The 24643-nt window shown below is 33.7% G+C and overlaps 1 protein-coding gene across 2 annotated transcripts in view; it reads right to left on the bottom strand.

The window, feature by feature from the left end:
- Positions 1 to 4620: 4620 nt before the first annotated feature.
- Positions 4621 to 24643, bottom strand: part of GALNT3 (polypeptide N-acetylgalactosaminyltransferase 3) — a 30252-nt gene continuing 10229 nt past the window's right edge. Inside the window, exons 2-10 of one of the 2 annotated variants that reach the window (XM_056797216.1) lie at positions 23571 to 23743; positions 21051 to 21200; positions 19913 to 20147; positions 18732 to 18849; positions 14629 to 14829; positions 13036 to 13167; positions 12655 to 12756; positions 7056 to 7208; positions 4621 to 5750 (exon numbers count right to left, since the gene is read on the bottom strand). In XM_056797216.1, the coding sequence (XP_056653194.1) occupies positions 5628 to 5750; positions 7056 to 7208; positions 12655 to 12756; positions 13036 to 13167; positions 14629 to 14829; positions 18732 to 18849; positions 19913 to 20147; positions 21051 to 21200; positions 23571 to 23743 (1387 nt within the window). In that variant the 3' untranslated portion in view covers positions 4621 to 5627. The remainder of the gene's footprint in view (positions 5751 to 7055; positions 7209 to 12654; positions 12757 to 13035; positions 13168 to 14628; positions 14830 to 18731; positions 18850 to 19912; positions 20148 to 21050; positions 21201 to 23570; positions 23744 to 24643) is intronic. The other variant, XM_056797217.1, reaches the window with a different exon arrangement.

The following is a 24643-nucleotide window of genomic DNA, read 5'->3' on the forward strand; positions in this document are numbered from 1 at the left end:
ACTTTTCTGTTGGGTATGGGGAAGTTGTGGGAAACCATCAAGGAAGAGCTTTATGAAAGTCTAAATATACTGTGGCTTACATTACAAAATTTTATGAATTTGCTCTCCCAGATAGTAATGTGCAGGCTTACTTTGTCATCCTACAAAAACATGTTTAATAGTATTATTAAACCCTGATATTATAAACTCTAGCCATCACTTATAGCATTGTTTCATTGGAAGGATATGTTCCAAATTCCAAATGAAAAATGAGGAACACTTTTCTGCCTTACATCCCACTGAAGTCTAGAGAAGAAATTCACCATTCCATGCCTGTTGTACAGTTCCCTCTTCCCACACATACATATGAACACGGGGCACACTCAACTGTAGAAGTGCTCTAGGTACAGGCAAGAGATTTGACTCCTGGGGATGAATTTTAGCAAGGAGTTAGAAAGGTAGGGATTTTGATAGTTGCAGTAATGACTATCAGGGTTCTGTGATAATCATATTTGTTGAAAATGGGGAAGGAGCTTCCACTCTCTCAAGGTCAGTAGAATAGGTTTTGGGTGGTGGGGAATAGAAGGAAGTTGTGACAAATTCTGACTCTGCCACTTGCTGTTTGATGTTGAGCATTAACTTATCTGGGCCTCAGTTTCCTAATCTGTAAAATGAGCAGGGTAGGCCAGATCACCTTTAAATCTCCTTAAAGATGTAAGTATATTATCCCATGGAGAGAGTACAGCATTTGTAGAGATATGTTTTCCATTATAAGAATTTTAATTCCCACCATTAATCATGTTCAGTACTTTACTCATCCTACCAACTTGCCCAGTATAAAGGTGTGATTCACACCAGCAATCTGTCAGTCTTTTGGTATAATGGCCATTTGTGATGGGTCTCACTTTGGTGAATAATACTATGATTTCACTTGAATTCTTCTAAAATTCTCAAGCAAATGCTATCTGGTTCCAATGAATAATTTTCTATTAACCACCTGTACCAAGAGTCAGAATTTTAGGGAATTCTTCTAATTCCAAAGATGGCATTCTCTAATAAAATTATCTGCATGAAAAATGGAAAATGACAAGAAGGCACCTGAACTAGCTAAGAACATGATTTCTCTCCTAACCATATTTAACAATCTTTAGACTTTATAAAGAGGTTGCCAAAACTACTTGCATTGCTGATGCTAAAACAAAAATTGGGGCCCTATAGATGAACTAAACTGACTTAAGATCATCTTTGACTGTCACAAGATGCATCTTAGCCTCCAAATGGCAGTAAAAATCGAGTTCTGAAAGCTGTAGATCTTAACTTACTTACTGCCATGAGAGGGATGAAAAGGTTGCATATTTTTTTACCTACAATGAGAAGTAGCCCAGAATATTTTCAGTTTTAATGGCAGTATTAAAAAATATAGAGAGAATGTGTTTATTCCCTCAGTGAGGGAAAAATAAATATCTACTCATATTAATGATATGGCTGAGTACCAGTATGTCTCATACAAAAGATCAGGAGGGAAATTCTTCACGTTACCCACTCCTAGATTCACTGATTACTGGCACCTACAACTGTATCTCTCTCTATATCTGATTAGGGCAACTAGATAATGAGTGGATAGAATGCTGAGACTGGAGTCTGGAGGATCTGAGGTCAAATATGGCCATCGATAATTATTAGCTGTGTGACCCTGGGCAAGTCACCTACTCCTGTATACTATAAAAATAGACTTGAATCCAGGACTTCAATCCCCAGAAATCCTTGCTCCACTTCCCCAGAGTGCTTTGTAATCTCACTGGGTTCTCACCTGGGCCGAGAGCAAAATCATTATTTAGAGGTCTCCACCCACGGCGGGTGCTCTTCTCTTCCTGGCTCCTGCTGGCAAACAGACTCGTCTTATGATGTGAGTGAAATTTGGGTGGGCCTCATGGCCCACCTAGCATGCGCTTCTCTTGCTTGTATTTTCTTTAATCCTTGACCTTTAACAAACCTCATAAAAGTAATACTCCTTGCAGAGAGAAACTAATTTCTACCTGCCTCAGTTTCCCTAAATTTTAACTGTTACAGTTTCTCAGTTCCTCATCTGTAACAAAAAGTGAGTTGGAGAAGGAAATGGCAAACTGCTCCAGTATCTTTGCCAGAAAAACCCTAATGGGGTCACAAAAAGTTGGAAATGACTGAAAAACAACAAAAATATACTTGGTTATCAGAACAATAAAAATGTGATAGTGTTTCTCATTTCAAGTTTGTATTTTTATTTATTTTTAAAATTTTTTATACTCCTTACCTTCCACCTTAGAATCAATATTGTATCTTGGTTCTAAGACAGAACAGTGGTAAGGGCTATGCGATGGAAGTTAAATGATTTGCCCAGGGTAATACAGCTAGAAAGTGTCTGAGGTCAGATTTGAACCTAGGACCTCCCATCTCTAGACCTGGCTCTCAATCCATTCAGCCATCCCCCCAAGTTTGTATTTTTAAACAAAGTTCAGTCACTAATGTTAAATAAGTTTTAGTTTCTTCACTTTGAAAAAAAAATTTTTTTTCTGGGTGCACACGATAATGCAGAGCTGCAGAATTAAGGTTTTAGAATATTGTATTGAAGAAATAAGGTTCCTAAATAAAGGAATAATGTAGATAGATGGTGTTATGCATAATTGGGAACTCTCTAGATACCCAGTTGTTGTCTGTTGGTAACTCAGCTTCCCTTTTGTGAAAGGAAAGCAGGTTCACTTTCCCCCACTAGGCCAGTACACACAAAAGCCTTAGGGACTGTGTTATAGGGAAAACAGTTTCTCTATTTATTAGAAATCAAGGTTAGGATGTGAGGATTAAACATAAAACAATCTAAGTCCCTCTCATGAAAGACACTTCTGTTCTTCCAAGCTATACTACCATCTCCCTGTTTCTAGCTAGACGTTCCCCAAAAGCTGACTAAGCTACCTGGCTATAATCCTCAGACTCTGGTTCAGTTATTTCTCCCAAAAGTTGGCTCCAAAATCTGCTAAGAGTGGACCCAACATGGCTGAGTCCATCCAGAAGCAGCTCTTCCTCCCCTAGCTTAGAACAGGAAGTGGCAGTTGTTCCTTCAAACTCCTTCCTCCTCAGCCCACTGCATTCCAGAACACTCTCCAGGGTTCCTTAAGCCAAATCTTAAGCCTAGCACTTTGGAGACAATTTCCAATCCTCTCAATCTTACTCTTATAAAAATTCAACTCTTTATAATCTCTTTACTATAGTATATACTGCCAGACATGATTGATGTTTTGGTTGGTTTTTTGGATTTTTTTTTTGCCATCTTAAATCTTTGTGATGGTAGGCATTATGGTGTCTTCCTGGAGTTGGAGCAGCTGAGAGGAATGAATCTCACGTTTGGAAGTTTGAGCTGCTATACAACTATAGTTGATTGGGTGTTAGCAAATGAGACTACCTAAGGAGGGGCAAACTGCCCATATATCAGAAAAACACAACAGATTAAAGCTTCCATGAAGAAAAGTATTACCATCAAGTCTACAAGTAGCCACTGTATTTCTGGATCAAGGGAGTTAAATTGTCAAAAGGGATGGCTTTCTGAGCAGTAAAGAGGGATATATTTGGTAATGAAGGAAATGAAAAACAAAATATACGAATAATATTAAAATAAAATTGGTGAGTTTTAATATATCTTCTATTAAAATGCCTTGATCATAACCCTACATTAACTTAATCAGTGGCAAACAACATTTAGCACTCAGAAGATTTTATATTTTAATTCACACCTCAAAAATATGAGTAATGAACTGTGACAGAAAAAGACTGATATTAGTAAGCACATTTTTGAGTCACCTTTGATAAATGCTTAAACTTGGCTGAACACATAGCAAGAGTAATGTATAACAAATAGACAGGTCAATGATAACAGCAATGATAAAAAGTGTTTTCAAGAAACCTCAAGGAACATCTTCTGTCAGTCAGTAAATAAACACTTATAAATCACCTATGTGCCAGGTACTGTGTTAAGTACTGGAAAACATATGAAGTGGACATGCATGAAGGAATTATAGGAGGACATGGACAAGAATCATGCAGAAGGAGGCGAGGATGGGTTGCAATCCATAGTGCATTAGAGTATATTAGTGAGATTGTAGATCCACTGAAATTTTGAAGTATTTAAAAATATTGCCTAAAGAATATAAACAGTGATCACTACGTTAAAAAGCTATTTAAGGAAGACAAATGGTTTAAGTAAAGTATCTAACTTTTTCAAAATAAATATAGATATATCCATGTACCTACCTTTCCCCCTCAAAAGTGCAATAGATAGCATTAGTCATTACCATTTTTATATTACCCTCTCCACTTTAAACCAATAAAAATTTAAACAAGAGTTAAATTAAGTTTCTGGATATAATATAGAAACCAGTTCTAGAAACTATAATTGAATATAGATTCTTCTTACCCTTTTATTATACCTATCGTCCCCTACATATGGATGCGACCCCAACCTACCAAAATAATTCTGAATTTATCAAAATTCATATTTAATGATTCTTCAAACTACAAAAGCATAGCAAAAAAAATCTCATTTGGGGGGACCCTTCCCCCTCTATCATTTTAAATATTTAATCCAGCCAAGAAAAAGTCACAAAATTAAAAGAGTTGTATTGAGGATTTCTTTATTGTGTTTTCCAGTAGACAAAAAGAAATAAAGATTTTCTTATAAGAAAAAAAGGGATAAAAAGGACATTTTGTAATTGAACCAGTATTCAGTAGCAAATAAAATCTAGTGTTCAAAAAACTTGTGAATTTTGCATTTGAATTTAAATTTCACAAACATACAAGATTAATGAATTATAGTAGAAAAAGACATCAACATTAGAAAGCACCTTTTCCATAGAAAGTAATTTATGAAAATTTTTTTAAAAATGTTGCTTAAGGAAAACACAGTAAGGTTATTTAAGACAGGTCATTTAAGGAAGACATAAGTGCTTCAAGAGGAATCGGCACTGGACTTGAAAACATTAGTGTTAAAAATCTGCCAAGACTCTGAAATGCTAAAAATATTCCTCTACCACCTTATTCATGCGATGTCACTTTTACTGAAACACTTGCCAGACAAAGGCAAAAATCAATTACTGGCATTTTTAAATAAAAATATAAATCCTAGACTACAAATTTTCCTGGTTTGCACACCATATATAAAGGTCAATACTTGACCTTCATTGATCAATTTTTAAGTCATTAAAAAAATACAGTATCAAATCTATACTACCCTCCCCAGAAATTTGAGGAAATATATATCTTTAAGTTGTGAGAGTATGCATATATCTGTATACATCTTTGTTTAAAGATATGACACACAAACACCACCTTATTCTGCAAATTAACTTTCAGCATACTGTAAACATCTCTTCCCTAAACCTGGACATCTGAAAAAATAGTCTTTGGTATTACTAGTTATTATTGTGCTTTAAAACAGAACCTTAAGGGATTCCTGTAGCAGTGATGCCACTTGCACATTTAAAGATATAAATAAGGAAAAATGCACTTGGAATAAGTTATATTTAGCTGCTTTTGCATAATTTCCCAAAACTACAGTGTATGCCTAGTCACAGTTTTATAAGAAAGTATACCTCTTTTTTAAATTCCCTAACTCTAAGTAACACTTATGCTTGATGGACAAAATCCCACTTCTGGAATACATCTGATGGATTACATGGCACCAAGCTTGGATGCTCTCCATTTCCCGTAAGACACCTGTGTAGTGATGGATTATATAGTAGATGATCCTGGGATGAAGATAAGAAAAGAGACATTCAGTTTCATGCTGATCAAAGAACAAACAAATTTCAAATTCTTCTTGTGGCAAAACAGTGAATCTCACATCACTCTTAGGTATGTTGCCTCATTTGCTCTCTAGCATAACATAAAAACTTTTACAAATATTTTTTGTGGTTCCTCAGTTACTTTAGAGTTGTATCATTTTGATCACTACAGTATCCTAAAATGTACATGAAGGTATTATATTAAAGAATTAAAAAAAATCTTAGCAACTCTAGGACCAGATAATCAAGGAAATGTATCTGAAGGAGAATGCAGTATCAATTAAATTATATATCCTTAAGGCTTGACTTTTTAAAAGTCTTTTTATACTATCCCTGAAATAATGAATTTATTTTACATAAGATTATTGATTTAGACTTTCATGTTAGAGTCTAATTCTATAGATGGCTTTAAAAAGGCACATCAAACTATAAAGGAGAAAAGGCGTTTATTACTAAGTACGTGAGTTTAGTAAGAATGGCACCTATTTTATGTAAGTTGGGATGATTTCTCTGTAAGGAGACAGAGAAGGTCTTTCTCAGGATTATCATTGGTTGGGCTTTCTTGTAATTAGAGGTTGGTTAACTGACCCAGTCTACAACAAATTGGTGTTGAAACATTTAGCATAATTTGTCTTTGAAAATGCCTTTCGGACCAAAGCACCTGGCTGCCATGGCGAATGAGAAAGTAGAGAATAGAATTTTATTAGCAACCTTTCTAACTTTGAAAACAGAATCCTTTTAATCATTCTAAGTTGCTTTTATTTCATTTAATGATCCACAAATGTGTTACTGTATTCTAACCAAGGATCATAATCATTTAAAAGGTCTGAACTGAACCTTGCCCAGGAAAATGAAAAATTGTCAAGTAATTCAAAGGCAAGAATGAATTTTTTTCTCTTATCTGAAAGAGAAAAAAATCAAGAAGGATGCATAAAATATCAAAGTATTGCCTCTAAGCATACAGAAAATATTTACCAGAATACATCTTGAGGTTGTGAACTTCATAAATTAAAAGGTATGTAGATATTGATAGAAAGTACAATGAAATAGAAACATGGGTAGAAAAATTGTGTAAGCTTATCAGTGTAGCAATAACAAAAATATGTCTAAAACATTTTATGAGTAGTGGTGACACCAGCATAGTAATTGATATGGTAGAAAATTTCTCATGGGTATTATAAATAAAGAGATATTTCACAGTTTCCCCTATTGTGTAAATGCTTGGAGACTAACAAAAATAATTCCACAAAGGAATAAATTAACAAATACCTTTCGAATTTCCCATTTTTGTTCATCAACGGTAAATGTTTTCTGACCTTTGTAGCTACATGCCTTCATCTGAACCGGGCCTTGAAGAGCATGAAGACATAACTCCTTCTGGATGCTATGCCTAATTTCATGCTGTTCAGAGTATTCAAAATACTATAGAGAAAAGAAGAATTCTATTAGATACTAAGCAGTGACATAAGAATGATGGTTCCATTGCAGAACAAAGTACTTTAAATAAAAATAAGCCTATTTTAAATCACCAGCTTATTTTGTGACCAAGCAAGATGTCAAGGGATTTGGGTTCTAACTTACCTCGTTTCCTCACTAACTAGATAAATTTAATTCAATTTCCTTATCTGTAATTTCTTCATAGTTTAGTATCTGAAATTTAAGATATTTCTCAAGATATCTTTGCTATCTTAAATTTCCTTATCTATAAAACAAGGGAATTGTTTTATGTAACTTCTGACATCTCTTCAATTCCTAAGATTCAATGATCCTTTTCCTCTCCTTTTATTTCTCAACTACATAAATAATCCAGTAAAATATGTGATTGAGAACATACCATTTACAAGAAATCTTAACAATTATATTACAAAAGAAGATATAATCTAAATCAGACCATAACAAACATGGATCCCTTTCAAGGGAGGTAATATCTGGTTCATATTATTTTAATCCTAAGATATAGGAAGACCAATGAGAAAGTTGGACGATGGTGAACAGAACCCTAAAAAACAAGTGAATTCTTGGTGCAGCACCAACACCCACAAAACATTTGTTGATCTTTCATTTAAAAATATCCTGTCCACACTTATTAGCAAAAACCTTGCAAAACTTGATGCCTACCATTTAATAAATGGCAAAAAAATTATGGCATGAGAATGTAATGGAATTTCCTATGCTGTAACAATGATGAATACAGAGAAACTTGGAAAGTAAAGAAAGCCAAAGAAATGATAGACACATTTATGACAGAAATATAAGTAGAACTATAAAACTTTTAAAAAAATGTATATTATAAAATGACAAAACACAAGCTTGGCCCTCAATAAAAGAAGAAGTTGGGTGGGAGGAAGGGTCCTATGGCTATCGAAAATTCTACATGATACAGGTTTTTGATATACTAATGAGTTTTGCTAATTTTTTTCTTCTTTATGATTCTTACTTTAAGAAATATTTATCTTAATAAGTAATTTATTACATAATATGATAGATTCATTCCTGGGAGAGGGAGAGATTGGGAAATCTGTGTTAAAGAAACAAAGGAGATCAATAAAAAATATTTTTTTAAATTGCTACTTTTTTTTTTAAACCCTTACCTTCCGTCTTGGAGTCAATACTGTGTATTGGCTCCAAGGCAGAAGAGTGGTAAGGGCTAGGCAATGGGGGTCAAGTGACTTGCCCAGGGTCACACAGCTGGGAAGTGTCTGAGGCTGGATTTGAACCTAGGACCTCCGGTCTCTAGGACTGGCTCTCAATCCACTGAGCAACCCAGCTGCCCCCAAATTGCCACTTTTTCAAGTAGTTCTGGTTTTTTAATTTTCATGTCTGTTTCCACTTATTTGGTAAAAAAAACGTTTCCATATTAATCATATTAACTTTTCAACTGATTGGAAAAGTGCTTTCTTTTCATTAAGGCAAAACTAGAATGACAAAATAATACAAGTGTGGCTGGAAGGGGCTTTAGTGACTTCTGAGTCCAATCCTCTCATTTTACAAATAAGGAAAGTGAATGTTAAGTGACTTGGGCCAGAGTCACAAAGCTAATAAGCATCTAAATTAGGTAGGATTTAATCCCTTCTTGCCTCCTATCAGGTCCTCTGTTTACTATATTATAGGGCCTCTGAAAGGCTTAAAATACTGGTTGTGCTTTTGAAAGAGGGATTTTTTTGTTGTAGTTGCCTATATGGGGGTATTGAGGGGCAGTAGCATAGATAAGTAAATAATCAGTTGAAGTAAGAAAGACCTGGTCTCAAGGCTTGCCATTTCAATATCCTAAGCATCATTATAGGAGCTCTTTGCCTAGCATTTGTGATTTTTTTAAACACTCTGGAGACTATATTTCAATACAATTGACTTCCTTTATAAACCTGTGTTTTATCTTATGCACTTAAAAACATTACTATGAAGAGGAGTCCATAGGCTTTATTGACTGCCAGACAGGCTCATGATACAAAAAAAGGTTAAGACAGCCTGCTTTAACACCATGACTTAAATAGGAGTTGCTGAACTGTGCTGATTGAAGCAAGTTTTACCCAAAATTCCCTACAGGAACTCAAGTCACAGGACTGAACCATCATGAGCAGTTTTGTTAAAAGATAAGACAAGATATCTTTCATGCCTTAAGAATACAAAGTGCCTCTCTTTGGGAGTTCAGAGGAAGGAAAAATTTCTTCTGGGTAAGGAAAGAAAGGATTAGGGAGGATTCTTAAAGAAACTATCATCTGAACTAATTTAGGATGGAAGAAAGGAGGAAGAAAAGGATATTCCATGTGGAAAGAACTTCATGTATCAAAACTGCAGAAAAAAGGAAAATAGGGATCACGTTCTGACAATCAGTAAATAATCTAATTGGAATGGATAGCATAAATTAAGATCAAGAGGACTGTGGAAAAATATCTGACATTCTTTTATAAAAGAATTAATTTTAGAAAACTTCTGGGTCACATGACCAATAAGATAGAGAACTAGGCATTTTCTCTGAATCTCATGTACTCTCAAAACCTCTCTGAAACAGAGATTGTACACCAGAGATAAAACAACTTCAGATGTCTTTGTAGGTCTAAAGTCTCCAAAGTCAGGAACCCCCTAAAAGGTAATAAAATCTATGAACTTTGCCTGACTTGGACTCTCTCTGCAACTGTTCCATGGCAGCAAGGTTTTCTTAGGCAGCCAGACCCATGGACTTACAAAATATACAATTCCATGTCTCAGCCCCCCACCTCCTCCTCCTCATTTAAGCACCACCGTGATGCAAAAATCTTTATGGGAGAATGGAAGAACAGAAAGAAAGAGGCAAAACACAAGTCCAGGCTTGAAATAAGGCTAAACTGCAAACACATATCCACACAAACTCAGAGAGACAAACTCCAAATGACAGAAATTGGCCCAAGTTGCAATAGCATCAGCACATCTGTGAATTCTGTACTGTCAGACCAGAGAACTGAGGAACAGAAGGAACCCAGCAGAATTCTATGTTGTGGGCTGAACAGTATTCCACTAATCTTAAAAAAAAAAAAAAAAGAACCCAGAATCAAGTTGGGTTATTCTCCTCAAACTCATTTTGGTGCAGAGGGCTAAGCTAGTGAATCACAAATTACCTAGCACAACAGGAGACTCTTTGACACAGAGAGATCTAGTCCCAAAGGGAATTATCATCAGAAATCAGGAATATATAAGGTAGAAAAATCATAAAATTCCCAAAGATCTCAGAAGTAAAAAAATTCAAAGATCTTGAGCATAAGCATATAAGCCAAAAGGGAAAATATTAATAGCAGAAGGAAATATGACCTCCAGATCTAGTAAATGTGTTCAGATACCAATGAATAAATATTGCAAAATAAAGGAAAATAATCCAACATGTGATGAAACAAGAGGACCCTGTGGGTTTTGAGGAGAACACGGATTTGTAAGAGCAGAATTTACGACCTGCACAATAAAAATAATGGGCAGAATAGAATATGAATATGTGATGGTCACCAAAAGAAACAAAAAAGAGGACAACTGATTAGGAATGCAAGTATACAGAAGTAAAGGATGAAAAGCAAAAATACCCATACCCCAATAATATTAAAAGAAAACGTGCCCTCTATTAAAGCAAAACTTATTACTACTGAAGACAGGATAGAGAGAGACAAACCAAGAAATACAGGTTCCTAGGGGCAGCTCGGTGACCTAGTGGACAGAAAACCAGGCCTGGAGACAGGAGGTCTTGGCCTCAAATATGACCCCAGAAACTTCCTGGGCAAGTCACTTAATCTCAGTTGCCTAGCCCTTACTATTCCTCTGCCTTGAAAACTATACTTAGTACTGATTCTAAAGCAGAAGGTAAGGGTTTTTTAAAAGAAAGAAAAAAGTAAAAAAGTCTTGGTCTCTCAAAAGAACACAAATCAAAAAACCTAAGCACCATAAAGCAAGAGAAAATTTCCCAGAATTTCTGAACAAAGAAGTTAAAATGTCAACTGTAAGAATCTGCAACTCAAGACATATGGTGATTTGATTTAATCATTCAATTCAAAACAACAAATTCTACAAGCAATCAAGAAATATTTTCAAATACAGAGGAAAGGAATTCCTACACCCACCAATAGGAAGGAATGGAATAATATATTCTGAAGATCCTGAAAATCTGAGCTTAACTACAAATGAAAAAAAAATGGATATTAAGCAATAATAAAGGCATTCAAAACATTTTTAAAATGATGATTTTTAGTGCATCATATTGTAGTTGACGTAACAACCTGATTTTTAAATATATTAATTATTTATATCTTCTAAAATGAAAGTGCTGGGCCAAAATTGAGTAAGACATCTTTCCTGAGTTCAAATCTGGTCTCAGACACTTATTATCTAATCTATGGGCAAATGGTTCAATCCTGTTTGCCTTAATTTCCTCATCTGTAAAATGAGCTGGAGAAAGAAATGGCAAACCACTCCAGTGTCTCTGCCATGAAAACCACAAATGGGATTATGAAGAGTCAAGACAGGACTAAAATGACTGCACAACAACAACAAAATGAGGTGGGAATGCAAGGTGAAAAAGGTAATGCTGAGGCAATCAATTCCTGGTTTTCCATTCTTGGGTTCATCATTGACTAATTGTTTTCCTTAGTCTCTTCAAAATTTATTCTCAGCTATATTAGATTCACTGGTATCAAGAGATGGGGACTAGGGCCAAACCAGGTTAAGGTAAGTTGAATGAGAGGAAAACTGGGTGGTCCTGAGGGGAAAAGACAGAACTTTTATCTCTTTAGGTCTCACATTTTCAAAGCTTCACACTTTTTAAACTAGACATTACAAACATTTTCCTTGCATGCCCAAAGAGATAATACAATTTTGCTAACAGCTACAAAGGTCATGGAGAAAAAAATTAGTGAATATATTTTTACAAAGTTTTTCTGTCTTCATTTTCCTCAATAAATAGAAGTTTACCCAATTTCTGCATAGGATAATTTCCTTCAAAACCCAGTCTTTGTAATTTTCTACTAGTTTCATGATAACAAGAATAACTTTAATAAGCCATTACTAATAAAGTATTTTAAAAAGTGAACTATAATATTAATAAAAATGGAATGGATTAATCTCAGTTATTTTCTCATTTGGGATTTCTGCAGGATGGATGGGCAAGCAAGTTATATAGGTACAAGCTGCTGCTATGATCAAAGAAGCAATATGTAAAACAGTATATTCCTTATACTTCAAATACAAATGATCTAATTTTATCTTAATTCACATATCCACAAAATGGATAGTGCCCAAAGCAAAATATGATCCTGATCATGAAATATTAGGCTATAGAGAAAAAGCAGCAATATTTCATTTACACAAATATACATATGCTGATATGGACAATACATTCTTTAATGTAGCCCTTTACCTGATTTCCTCCAAGAAAATGACATGTATACATAATTAGTGGCTTGCCACCTTGGTTGTTTTCTCCAACATCCAAACATAAATGGCGGCCTATATTTTGTATCTGAAAAAAAATTTTCCCCAAATTAATCATATTTAAAATTCAAGAAATTATTTATATATGAGTTCAATTAAGATAAAAAACAATGTGAATGAAAAAACGCCAGATTGTTAATTATAAATTTTTCTTTTTAAGTAACCTATCAACAAGGTCAACATTCCTGGGTACCTGTTCCATGGTCAACAACAAATCAGTCAAAAAAAAACCCACAAAATTTCAGAATTGGAAGGGTGTCTGAATGGGTTTAATGAGTATTCAATGAGGAAAAAAGAAAATACTTACATATCCAGATATTACAGGATTAAGATCTGGCACATATATTTCTGGATAAATATTGTTTAAATACCACGTAAAATTTTTACATTGGAGACGGTGTCTTATATCAAGTCTTTTTGAAATATCTCCATAGGCTTTCTGCAGGAAGATATGAAAAACAATTTAAAAAAACCCTATAGGACATCTTATATGAATGTAGAACTAATTTTAAATTTTAAAATATTCTTTTTTTGGTTTCTCAAAAACTCTGGGCTACCATTGAGATTCAGATTAATTGCACTAACTGGCGTCTAGCTGACAATCTGTCTTCACTGAAGAAATCTATGATGTTTCAGTGACTGCAAAATCATGACAATGCTTGCTCTACTATTAAAAGTGACAGAACTCTCAACCAAAGACATTCACTAAAATGTGTAGAGTATGAGATGGAAGGGACCTTACAGATAAATTGGCCTACTCCCCTTTATTTAACAGCTTGTGGAAATGATTTGCCTAAAGTCAAGTGACAGATAAATGATACTGTTGGAATTTGAATGGAGCTTTTGAGACCAAGTGAATTAAATTTGGAGTGGCCATAATTTATCAGGTTTATCTATAAAGTAATTTTTAGTAAGATCAATGAAATACACACTTCACTAGATATAAATAAAAGCATTTATAGACTCTAACTCCCTCCTATTTACATTTAAGAATGCCAAAATAGTAGGATTAGAAGCTAATCAACATGCAGAGGTCTTTGAAGGATAGTAGAAAAAAGAAATTTATATTAAATCTTATTACTCAAAGTATTTATTTAAGCATAGATATGTTCTCTCTCCCCACCAAAAAAAAAATCTAATAAAAAACAAGTATCATCACAACTCAAAGATATCTCATCTATCATATCTCAAAGAGATCTGAGCAATCTAAGCAGATCCAAGATATATAGTTTAGTTTGCTAAGCATTCAATTTTATATTGGGTAGCTGCATTTATTTAAGCATGAAATGGATGTGCAGCGATATGGCTAAGGCTAATTTGTTCATATCTCTCTACTAGTCCATTAGATCCATGAGGCAAGTGTCCTGTCTCATAAATGTTTATATTTCTACCAGTGCCTAGAACAATACTGTGTATGTAGTAAAAGTATAACTTTTGATGAATTAAATTGAAACTATGGTGTCAAATTCAATATGTGAAAACTTTGTCACAAAGTTTGAGGGACTTTTGAAGAGAAAATATGCTATTCTTGAAACTTCTCAACTGGAAGTGACTACTTAGGATATGTGCAATTCACTATATATGTTCATCAGTGTTTGAACTCTGCAGTTTGAGTAAGAGAAAAGATAATAATGTTGCGAACATGCTATATCTTTGCCATGCTACACTAACTCTGAAATGCTGATTCCAGTTATTTTGCATAAAGAAAAAAGATTTAAAAATCTAACAATATGTTAAAGTAAAAAAAAACACTTCTTTTAAAATTGTCTTTCTATAAATGAAGCAATGATGCATTTGACTGGGTTTTTTTAAAAAGCATCTTTATATAACAATTTGTGGTTAGGAAGATTTCAATACTGAATCTGATGTGTGCAACTTCAATTTTTCCCACAAAACCTACCTGTTTGACAATTTTTGCTGCTTCTGTATTTCTTCGATAAAATATTTCTTTAAATTCATCCATCCAGACTTCTGCAAGACGAACTTGGTTACGAGCAATCACCTGAGTGCCTTTTGGAAATGTATGAGGGCTTTTGCTGCGAAAAACATGTCCAACAACAGAGCAAGGCATAATCTCCAACTGCCCACCACATTGCCATACCTGATAATTAATGATATTTTGTATAAATTCACAGTATTTGGAAGAATTTAAATGTAAAATAAAAATCAAAGTGGTTTTCAACTTTATCTCTAACCTTTTGTCAAAAACCATACATGGAAGGGAGGGGGGAGATGGACATCCCACTTCACAAATGGAGTTATTCTCCCAAAATGATGCCATCTTCTTGAAGTCATTTTCATCATTTTTTACAAAATAATCCAGTCTCTAGTGGCAACTAATCATGCTTTTTGTTTTGGAAGGTCATCCATCTTGAGTTAAATTATTCCATACAAAACCTCTCTACATTTTCATTACCTGTTCTCTCCTCCTTTGTTCCAGTTTCTGAGAATGAAGTTTCCCTTCTCTTTGCCAAAACTTTCCTATGCCCTTAGTCCCACCCCTCCATAACTCCACAGAGAGTATGACCCCTCAATCATTCCCTCTGTTATCTTCAATATCTTCCTCCCCTTTGGCTCCTTTTTCAGTTGCTTCCTATAAGCATACTTTGGCCTCCCTCATGTTCAAAATAATTTAATTCTGCAGTCCTCTCATATTATTGTCTTGTGTAGAATCACACTTGCTGCCCTCACATTTTTACCACTACTCCCTTTTCAACTCCTTTTCAACTCTCCCCTAAACTCCAAAATATTGGACCATCACTGTCAAGATATTTCCTGAATATCTCAAAACTTAATCTGTCTATAACTGAACACATTTCCCCATTAATACAAGAGGGATCAGAATTTAAGAATACCTCTTAGACCCAAGATGCAACAACTGACCTAATATTTTTTTAATCCACGAAGCAAAGAAAATAGAGACAGTAGGATGGACATTTTTTATTTTAAAATTATAAATTTTTGTGTCAATGGACATTCTTTGTCCTTTTCATGTTAAACGTGTTTTTTCTTCACATTCCCCTTTTCTCTGGTGGGCAACACCATCCTCCCAGTCATCCCTGGCTATTCCCTCTCCCTCAATCCCCTATTTAGTTGCTGTCCAAGTCTTATTGATTCTAGTTCCATTCTCTCTCGCATCTTTACATTTCTCTACACTCCCATTGCTACCACCCTAGTACCTCATCACCTATTGTCTTTTGTAATATAATCTCAATTTACCCTCTCTCAATTACTACTTACAGAATTCCCAAGATGACTCTTCCTAAGGCATAGGCCTAAAAGTGTCACTTGAATAAAAAACTTTTATTTTTATTTTTTTTTATCAAAAACTTTTAGTGATTTCCTACTGTCCAGATAAACATTCAAGACTATGTATAATCTGACTGCTACCCACATGTTGTCCCTTCATGAAATCCACAATCCTATCAAATTGGCCTGTTAGCTATTTCCCAAACTCAACATTCTATCATTTGTCTCTGTATGACTGCAATTCATTCTTCATTTTCACCTGAAATCTTCCTACAAAAATCAATTCAGATCCTATCTTCTCCATGAGTTCTTCTCTAATGGCCTGCCTACCAAGTTTGTGTGCTCTCTCTCTTTAAATTTTCCTAATCTTTTGTCAGAGTTCTCTTTTCCCTTTCATGCATGTATATATTTTATCCATGGATATTTTGAGTGTCTTCAGTAGAATATAAATATACTTTCTGAGGGCAAGAATTATTTGTTTCCCTCCAGAGTCTAGCTTAGTGCAGTATATATAATCCATGTTTAACTCACAGAGCTATAATTCACATGTTTATACTGAATGAACATCAATATGAACATCTAACAACCTACAAAGCCATATGCCAGTAACCAAACATTGCATTATGTTGGACTGAAAATTCCAACTCTATTTTGGATGTTTTATATAAAACCTCACAAATATAATTTCTAAATTATTCTATTATGCATTTATTTATGCATTTCCTCTATCAACAGGGGGTATTTGTATAGAATTTTAAAGTTTGAAAAATACTTTATATCTGTTCTCTTATTTGAGCCTCATAATAACCCTTGAGATAGATTCTACAGGTATAGTTCACATTTTCAGCTAAAGTAACTGCACTTCAAAGTGATTAAGTGGCTTGTCCTTGGTCACAGAGATAGTTAATGTCAGAGGAAGGACCTAAACTCGAGTATTCCTGATCTCAGGCTCAACACTCTAAACATAATGTCATGGGGCATATCTAGCAGCAGGTCTACTTATAATCAATAGAAAAACAAAGGGTTCTTCATCCAGTCATTGACACAACTCTAACTGGTTATCATAAATAAATGGTATGCTTAATGGAAGCATAGGCTTAATAACTTAAGCAGATCAAGATGTTAGTTTCCTTTTTTTTTAAATCATGTAGCAGTAAAAAAATTGTTATTTTTATTACCATGAGGAAGTAATGTATGAGTTGTAAAAAAAAATACCCAACTTAAGTTGAAAATTCTCAAAATATTTTTCCATGACATTTTGTATTAATGAATGATTCAATTGTCAATGTAAATATTTTTTTCATTACATTTTTTAAAATTTTGTCTCCTTAGACCAAAGACCCTAAATAATAAGCACTCATAAATCTAGTTAGTTATAAATAAATATTTACAGGTGAATTTTAATTATAGAATCCTACTTTAATGTATGATTGCTGGCAAAAAGCCTTATAAGTAGATAGATTTACATATTGATATTAGTTCATTCAGTGTAAACATGTGAATTATAGTTCTATGATGTAAAAGGTAGTTCTAGAATTTCATAGGATGAGAAAAAAACATTGTTCCTGGGTTTTTTTTTTAAGTCCTTAAATTATAACTTTACAATCTAAAGCAGCTGGTGATACAATGGATAGAGTGCTGGACCTAGAGATGGAAAATTTAAATTCAAATCTAGCCTCAGGCACTTACTTGCTCTATGACTCTGAGCAAGTTACCCAACTTCTATTTTCCTTTCTTCAACTATAAAATGGAGGTAATAATATTATCTACCTTGCAGGAGTTTCATGAGGAACAAATGAGACGATATTTATTTTAAAAAGCACTTAGCACAGTGCTTTGCACATAGTAGGCATCATATAAGCTTATTACCTTTCCTTCCCATTATGAGTATTAAATTTAATAAAATAAATATAGCAAAATTCAATATGAAATAATAACCCAATATTACTCATATGAACATCTTCAACTAAAATATATGAAGCATAAAGAACTTTTAAAAAAGATTTATTATTGTCTCTATATCATATGATGCTTTGCCATTTATGAAAAACATTCACATTTTCCTATTTGATCCATATAAGAAGCCTATGAGGTAGGTGGAGCAGGTATTATTATCTGTCTTTTACAAGAAGCCAAGGCTTCCTGATCTGTAAAATTGTCTGTCCAAGGCCCTCTCATTATGAAACGATATAATGGAGACCCAAGTCCAGATCTTCTTCCATTTCCCTAAACACACCAGCTGAAGAAGTGAGAACAAATCATGACAAGTACTGAAAATAAACCTCACAAGGAGAAACTAATCAACCAAAAGCATTAAGTGCTTACTATGGGCCAGAGCTGCCACTTTGCTTCTTATATGAGAGTTAGTACTCTAAGATCTACACAGAAAATAGCTAGCTTTGTTCAAACAACTGAGTCATATAACCTTTAAAATCTTATATAATCATCTTTCCATTCTGATTCCTTTGGCAATCAATTTATTTCCTGAAGCATAATAATTTGATATTTATCTTAGTTCTAAGTGCATTAATAGAGATTATTACCCAAACACAGGGGCTTAATTCTATATTCTCCTGTACTTCTGCAGCAATAAATAAATATATCAAATTATGTCTTTAAAAGAAACGTTTTTTCTTCCAAAATTTCTAGCACTTAAGTTTCAAGTGTATGCAACACATACATTATAATCCATTATCAATTGATTTGCACAAATATATCCAAATGCTTAATATATTTAATTTCCACTAAACTTACTCTGAAAGACATTTCTATATTTTCTCCTCCCCAGATTTTCATTTCTTCATCATAAGTTCCAATATATTCAAAATATTTTTTTGATATAGAAAAGAGACCTCCTGCAAAAGTGGGTGTTCTGCAAACGAAAATTTAAAAACAACATAAAACAATAATTAAAATCCAAATTTTTTCAGAGCTAATGAAACTAAAAAGAAGTTAAAGCTATTATAATTGTGAAAATCTCTTCAAAATCAATTTTTTGCAGGAAATATTCAAAGATGCTATATGCACTTACTTTTCACTAGCCATCTATGTTTCAATCATAGCATGAGAGCATGGTCCAAGTCTTACCTACACCATCTATGAGCTTTAAGTCCCAGCAAATTATTTCCCTCTTTTGAATCTCAGTTTCCTCATCAGAGTAAAATGGGCCTAATGCCTAACATTACCTACATCACAGGGTTGAGAAGACTTTATACATGATAAATCATTATGCAAAATTTGCATTATTATTTATACAAATATGTATAAAGATATAAAGATCAAAGCAGAATAAATCAAATAACCACCAATCACTGACATATAATATAAAGAAAAGGAAACATGATTTTCCCACTTTCCCAATATTGGATAGAAGCTTCAATTACTTACTACTACTATTGAGTTGGATCAGCAGTGCAGGGCAGGTAAGACTATTACAGGGGGTAACTGGGTGGCATGGTGGATTGAGAGGCAGGCCTATAGACGGGACATCCTAGGTTCAAATCTGGTCTCAGATACTTCCTAGCTGTGTGACCCTGGGCAAGTCACTCAACCTCCATTGCCTGGCCCTTACCATTCTTCTGCCTCAGAACCAATACACAGTATTGATTCTAAGACAGAAAGTAAGGGTTTAAAAAAAATGAACACTACATTTTGGAGTCAGAAAATCTGGGCTTGAGTACCAGCTCTGCATGCCATTTGCTAGAGATGTGACTTTCAACAATTCACTTCCCCTTTGGGGAGCCATGTTTCTTTATTTGTAAAATGACTCTATAACCACATAACCATGACTATAAAACTCCATTCTCTCTATAAATCCATGATCTTGTGACCCTGTAAATCAGGAATAACACAAGTATAGCAAGCACAAATAAATATTTGTGGAAGAAATCAATCACATCTGTATACATTTATAGAGATAAGATTTGGTTAATCACCTAATTGGATAGGTTTCATCTTTTCTTCTTTGTTTTTCATGATCAGGAAGAGATTCCCAGCCAAATGATAAGCTCCAGTCAAAATTTCCACGGTTATGGTTACTCCCATAAGGAGAAGGTTTGCTGAATTCAAATGTAGTGAGATCTATGGATGCAATGTCTGGACTCACAACTGCCGTGTAGTTCTCAGCTATTCTTGACAACAAAGGCTCTAACCAACCATAAAAGCATTCACCTGGTGGGAACAAGGTTTTAATTACTTCAAAAAAGATCAGAGGTTTTTTTAATCAAGCAGAAAAAGTAAGGATACTATAATTACATTTTGGATGTTACTATATACTTAAAATTGACTGCTGAGTTTTTTTTGTTGTTGTTGTTGGCATAATAAGCTCCTTAAAAGACAAAAGATCTTAATGTAAATGCTCTGAATTATTATTGATCTTTAAATTGTACTGAATTCATAAACCCAAGGGTTAATATAAGTATCTAGAAAGGAGGCAGGCAGGGAGGAAGAGGTGTACTCAAACATTCAAGATTGATAATAGTAAAATAGTAAAGAATGCAAAAAACATATGCTCCTGGAAGAGATGAGAGAATAAAGCTGGTTCAGGATAAAAGCAATTTGGCACAAAGACAAGATTGTTGATGATGGTTATAAAAAAATACAACTAGTAATTAGTTTATATTTTTCATAACATTGGTAAAGTAAGGAAAGAGAGAAAGAATGCAAATCTAGTATCATGTATAAAGATATTGACAGGGAAGTTTCTTTGAAAGCTTTGTAAATCTTAAAAATAATATAGACAAAGGAATTATTATTTCCTGAAGAATGTGCATTGAAAAATGAAAGCTCATTAAGAGAAAGGTTAAGATTAGCTATTGGAATAGACTGGATAGTAGCCGGTTCAAGCACTACAGGGAACAGAGTGCCATATGACGAAGTGGTATGTCAAGCCTTTAGCTTAGATGTCAAGGCTATCAGTTTCCTTGTAGAGGGGTTGGTCCTAAAGAAGAGTCAACAAGACTAGTTATTCCCTCTGAAAGACCCAAGTTAGGTAATTTTTTTGAAAAGGATATAAAGAAAAATAGATTCTCTTTAAAATATTTAATGTTAGAAGAATTAATTATCGATACTTACAGTGGGAATCTAAAAAGGTAAGTGTTTCAGCAGTTGCTACTGATGCTCCTAGCAATCGGGCATTGATCAGACCTTGTCTTTCTTTTTGTCGAACAACTTTTACTATTTGAAATTGCTTAATATATTCATCTAGTTTATCATGTAAATAGTCTGTAAGAAAAACATTCTATTTAATGTTTAAGGATTTATTTTTCACATTTAATACTTAGAAATAAAACACCTGAAATATAAATTTAAAAATACAAATGATATGCAAAATAATGCAAAACAATAAAAAAAACCCTAGTCCTAAGACATTGCTTTAATAATTAGAGTCCTTCAAATCAAGGGAAAAAAAGCAAATGTTTTACTCTCCAATTCAACTCTTCACAGCCGAATAAAAATCAACTCACTAAATTTTTTTAGCTCTAACTTACCTACAAACACAAAGAATAGTTTTCCTCTATCTTTCATATAGATTAATGGCCAATGCTTTTGGGGAAAAAAATGAGAGGGGCTCAGTGCTGGTTGAATGGCTCTCAAATGAGGCCAGAAGAAAATGTTTAGATATCAAGAGATTTTACTAAATGACAGATGAAATATATTTAGAATTAAAGGAGCAAATTCTAATAAGTCTTTTTAAAATTGGGATCAAAACAGAGGACTTAGAGCAAAAGGATGATTAGAGAATCTAGAATAACCTTGTGACTTTTCCAACCTGATGAAGGAATCAGAACTGCAGCACTCTGGGAATAGGGCTTCCCAGAAAGTGATCTCTAGATAGGTTGTCAGAAGACTTATTAACACTGAATTAACTACTAAGACTTGGAGCCTTGCAAAATGAAGTTTCCAAGGTACAGTTAGTAAGAAAGTACATGTTATTAAGACTAAAGAAATATGTAGAAATATGCCCACTATAAAAACTAGTCATCCAAGCTAAGAGAGGTCTCTTGGATAAAAACTAAGACAAACAAGTAATGGGAAAAATTACCAAATTTTGTAGCAAATATAGTCTCTATTTAGAAACATTTGCCCCAGTCTTCTCAGACAGTTTACTCTTGGTTACTTACTAATGCTATATGTTGCCTTCCTATATTAGTTCTAAATTTTCACAATTGTATCAATGAGATATGAAAACATGGAGAAGGAGAATATGTATTTTAAAACACATATGTGTATTGAATTGTTTATTCTATCTCTCATTAAAAAGAACAACAAACAACTCCTAAAAACATGAAGTGGGATTGTGGAATAAAAGGAGTAGAAAATTAAGCATATGTAAACTGTTCTCTAAATACATTAGAACTGGTTTCCAGTAACAGAAATAGAAATTGTCAAGAAAACAAAATTGTAAATGTGTTCTACTTTAACAAAATAAGAATTTACAAATAGTTGTATTACAAGTGTTTAAGAATTATATCTCATTTATTTATTATTTGGGAAGAAGGTAGGATTCCCAATCTAACTCATGCTAAAAGTATCACAGCCACTCACAAGCCTGGTCCCTCTACTTATTTGTACTAGAAACTTTTTACCTGCCAGTCTGATGGCTACCCACAACTGGAGGTTCCCAATGCTAGTGCTGGACTTGGTACATACACCCAATACTTTTGTCCTACTACTATAGCTTAGAACTCCCTAATCTAAGTGACCTAAAAATATCAGTCTCCTTAGTCATCAGCTACCATTTTTTGGCTAACTTTTTAAAGCAATCATAGCAGGTTTCCTTTCATAAAAGCATTTCCCCATCAATGTTAAAATTTTTTTTGAAAATTTAGATTTCAGTGGAACAACATTTCAGTTCATGGTTCTAACTCCATAGTTAACACTATTGGTTTGGCTATGCCTTTTTTGGAATGTATTGCTATTAAACTCTTGTATTGTACCTTAATTTTAACATCTTTATATCCCATCTCCCCAATTAGATTATGTAATCAAGCAGAAAGCAAGGATAATATTTTATACTTCTTCCACAATCGACAGGTAGTTACTTTCTTGAACATGTCTTCAACAGATAATTATAAGCCCCGATATTTTCTAGAGTTGGAAGAACTTTTAGAGACCATTTAAACAAGCAATTTTTTTAATCAGATGAAGAAGCTATGAAAGGAGGAGGCTCAAAGAAATTAAGTGACTTGCCCAATATCACAAAGGTGGACTGATTGCATAAAGTTACAGCTATCATTTAGACAAATTTAGGGTATTCTCCCAAACTATATACTCCCACAGGAACCATTGAAAAACCTGGAAAGAAGGAAATCATCCCCAAACTGATTATTTTTTCCCCAAAACATTTGTTTCATTATATTTAAACAGTCCTGAAGTTGTAAGGAAAGATACACTTTATAATTTTTCTTTGGTCTTCCAAGTACTCAAATGTTTATTCCTACTGATAGCAATCTTCCTTCAATATAGGTCATTCAGAAGAAGATAGCAAATCTCTGAGAAAGTAAATTGAACAGTGGATAACTATTTCTATTTAGATTTTAGCCAATCCCACACAATCTTATAAAGGATAATCTAATTGCATTTTTTTCTTACCGTCCTCACTGGCATCATCTACCAAAATGATTTCTTTCAGCAGTATGGCTGGTGAAGAATAAAGCACACTGTGGACAGTTCTAAGCAGAGTAGACCATGCTTCATTGTGAAAAATTATGATGACACTTGTGGTAGGCAAGGAAGGACAGCGCTTAAATTTTTGCTCAATACATCTGGAAGTTAAAAAATAGTCTAAGTTACAGATTTCACATTGTACCCCAAATCTAACATTATTTACATCTGTATTAGGGATTTTTTTCACTTATAATCATCTCTGAGGACTATATAGGTATTGAGTATTTTATAACATTTGCTAGCCTCCAAACAGATGAATAAAGAATTCTTCTAGAAAGAAATTTTTGCCCAAGAAAACACCAAATCCATGAAAACCTAACTGTCAACATGAACTGTGTACCAAGTAAGATAGCAAATGACTAATACTTCAGTCAACATAATAATTACACAGTTAATATAATTATTGCTTAGAGTAAAAATAAGCTATAAATATCTGAATAATATTAATGATTCTTCCCCTCAAAACAACCTGACTTTTTCCTTTATTTAAATGTATACATTGTTAAATATTCTATTTAATAATTAAAATTTTAGAATACAAGTCATTTAAAAACTAGTTGTTAAAATGTTATTTTGCAAGCTGACAATAGTTATTCTCTTTACATTCTAAAGAAAAAGATGCTGATTATTCTCAAAAATTTCTTAGATCAAAAAAATACTAGTCCAAAAACAGACACTCAAATCAGATCACCATAGTATACTTCAGAGTTTGAAAGGATTTCAGGAAATCATCTTACTGACCTAAAACAGAAATCTCTACAACATATCTGTTAAATATTCCCCAATGAGTTCTATCCATATGATTCTCACATCTGCATATTCAGCCATAATTTCCCTCCTGAATTCCAGTTCTCCATCTCCAACTACCTAAAGGACATCAACTGGATATTTCAGAGCTATATTAAATTCAACATTTCCAAAACAAAAATTATCTCACTTCCCTTCTGCCCCACATTCTTTGCAACTTGCCTGTTCTTTTGGTGGCACCACAGGTGGTC

The sequence above is a fragment of the Monodelphis domestica genome, chromosome 4 (genome assembly GCF_027887165.1).
Source record: "Monodelphis domestica isolate mMonDom1 chromosome 4, mMonDom1.pri, whole genome shotgun sequence".
Classification (NCBI taxonomy): domain Eukaryota; kingdom Metazoa; phylum Chordata; class Mammalia; order Didelphimorphia; family Didelphidae; genus Monodelphis; species Monodelphis domestica.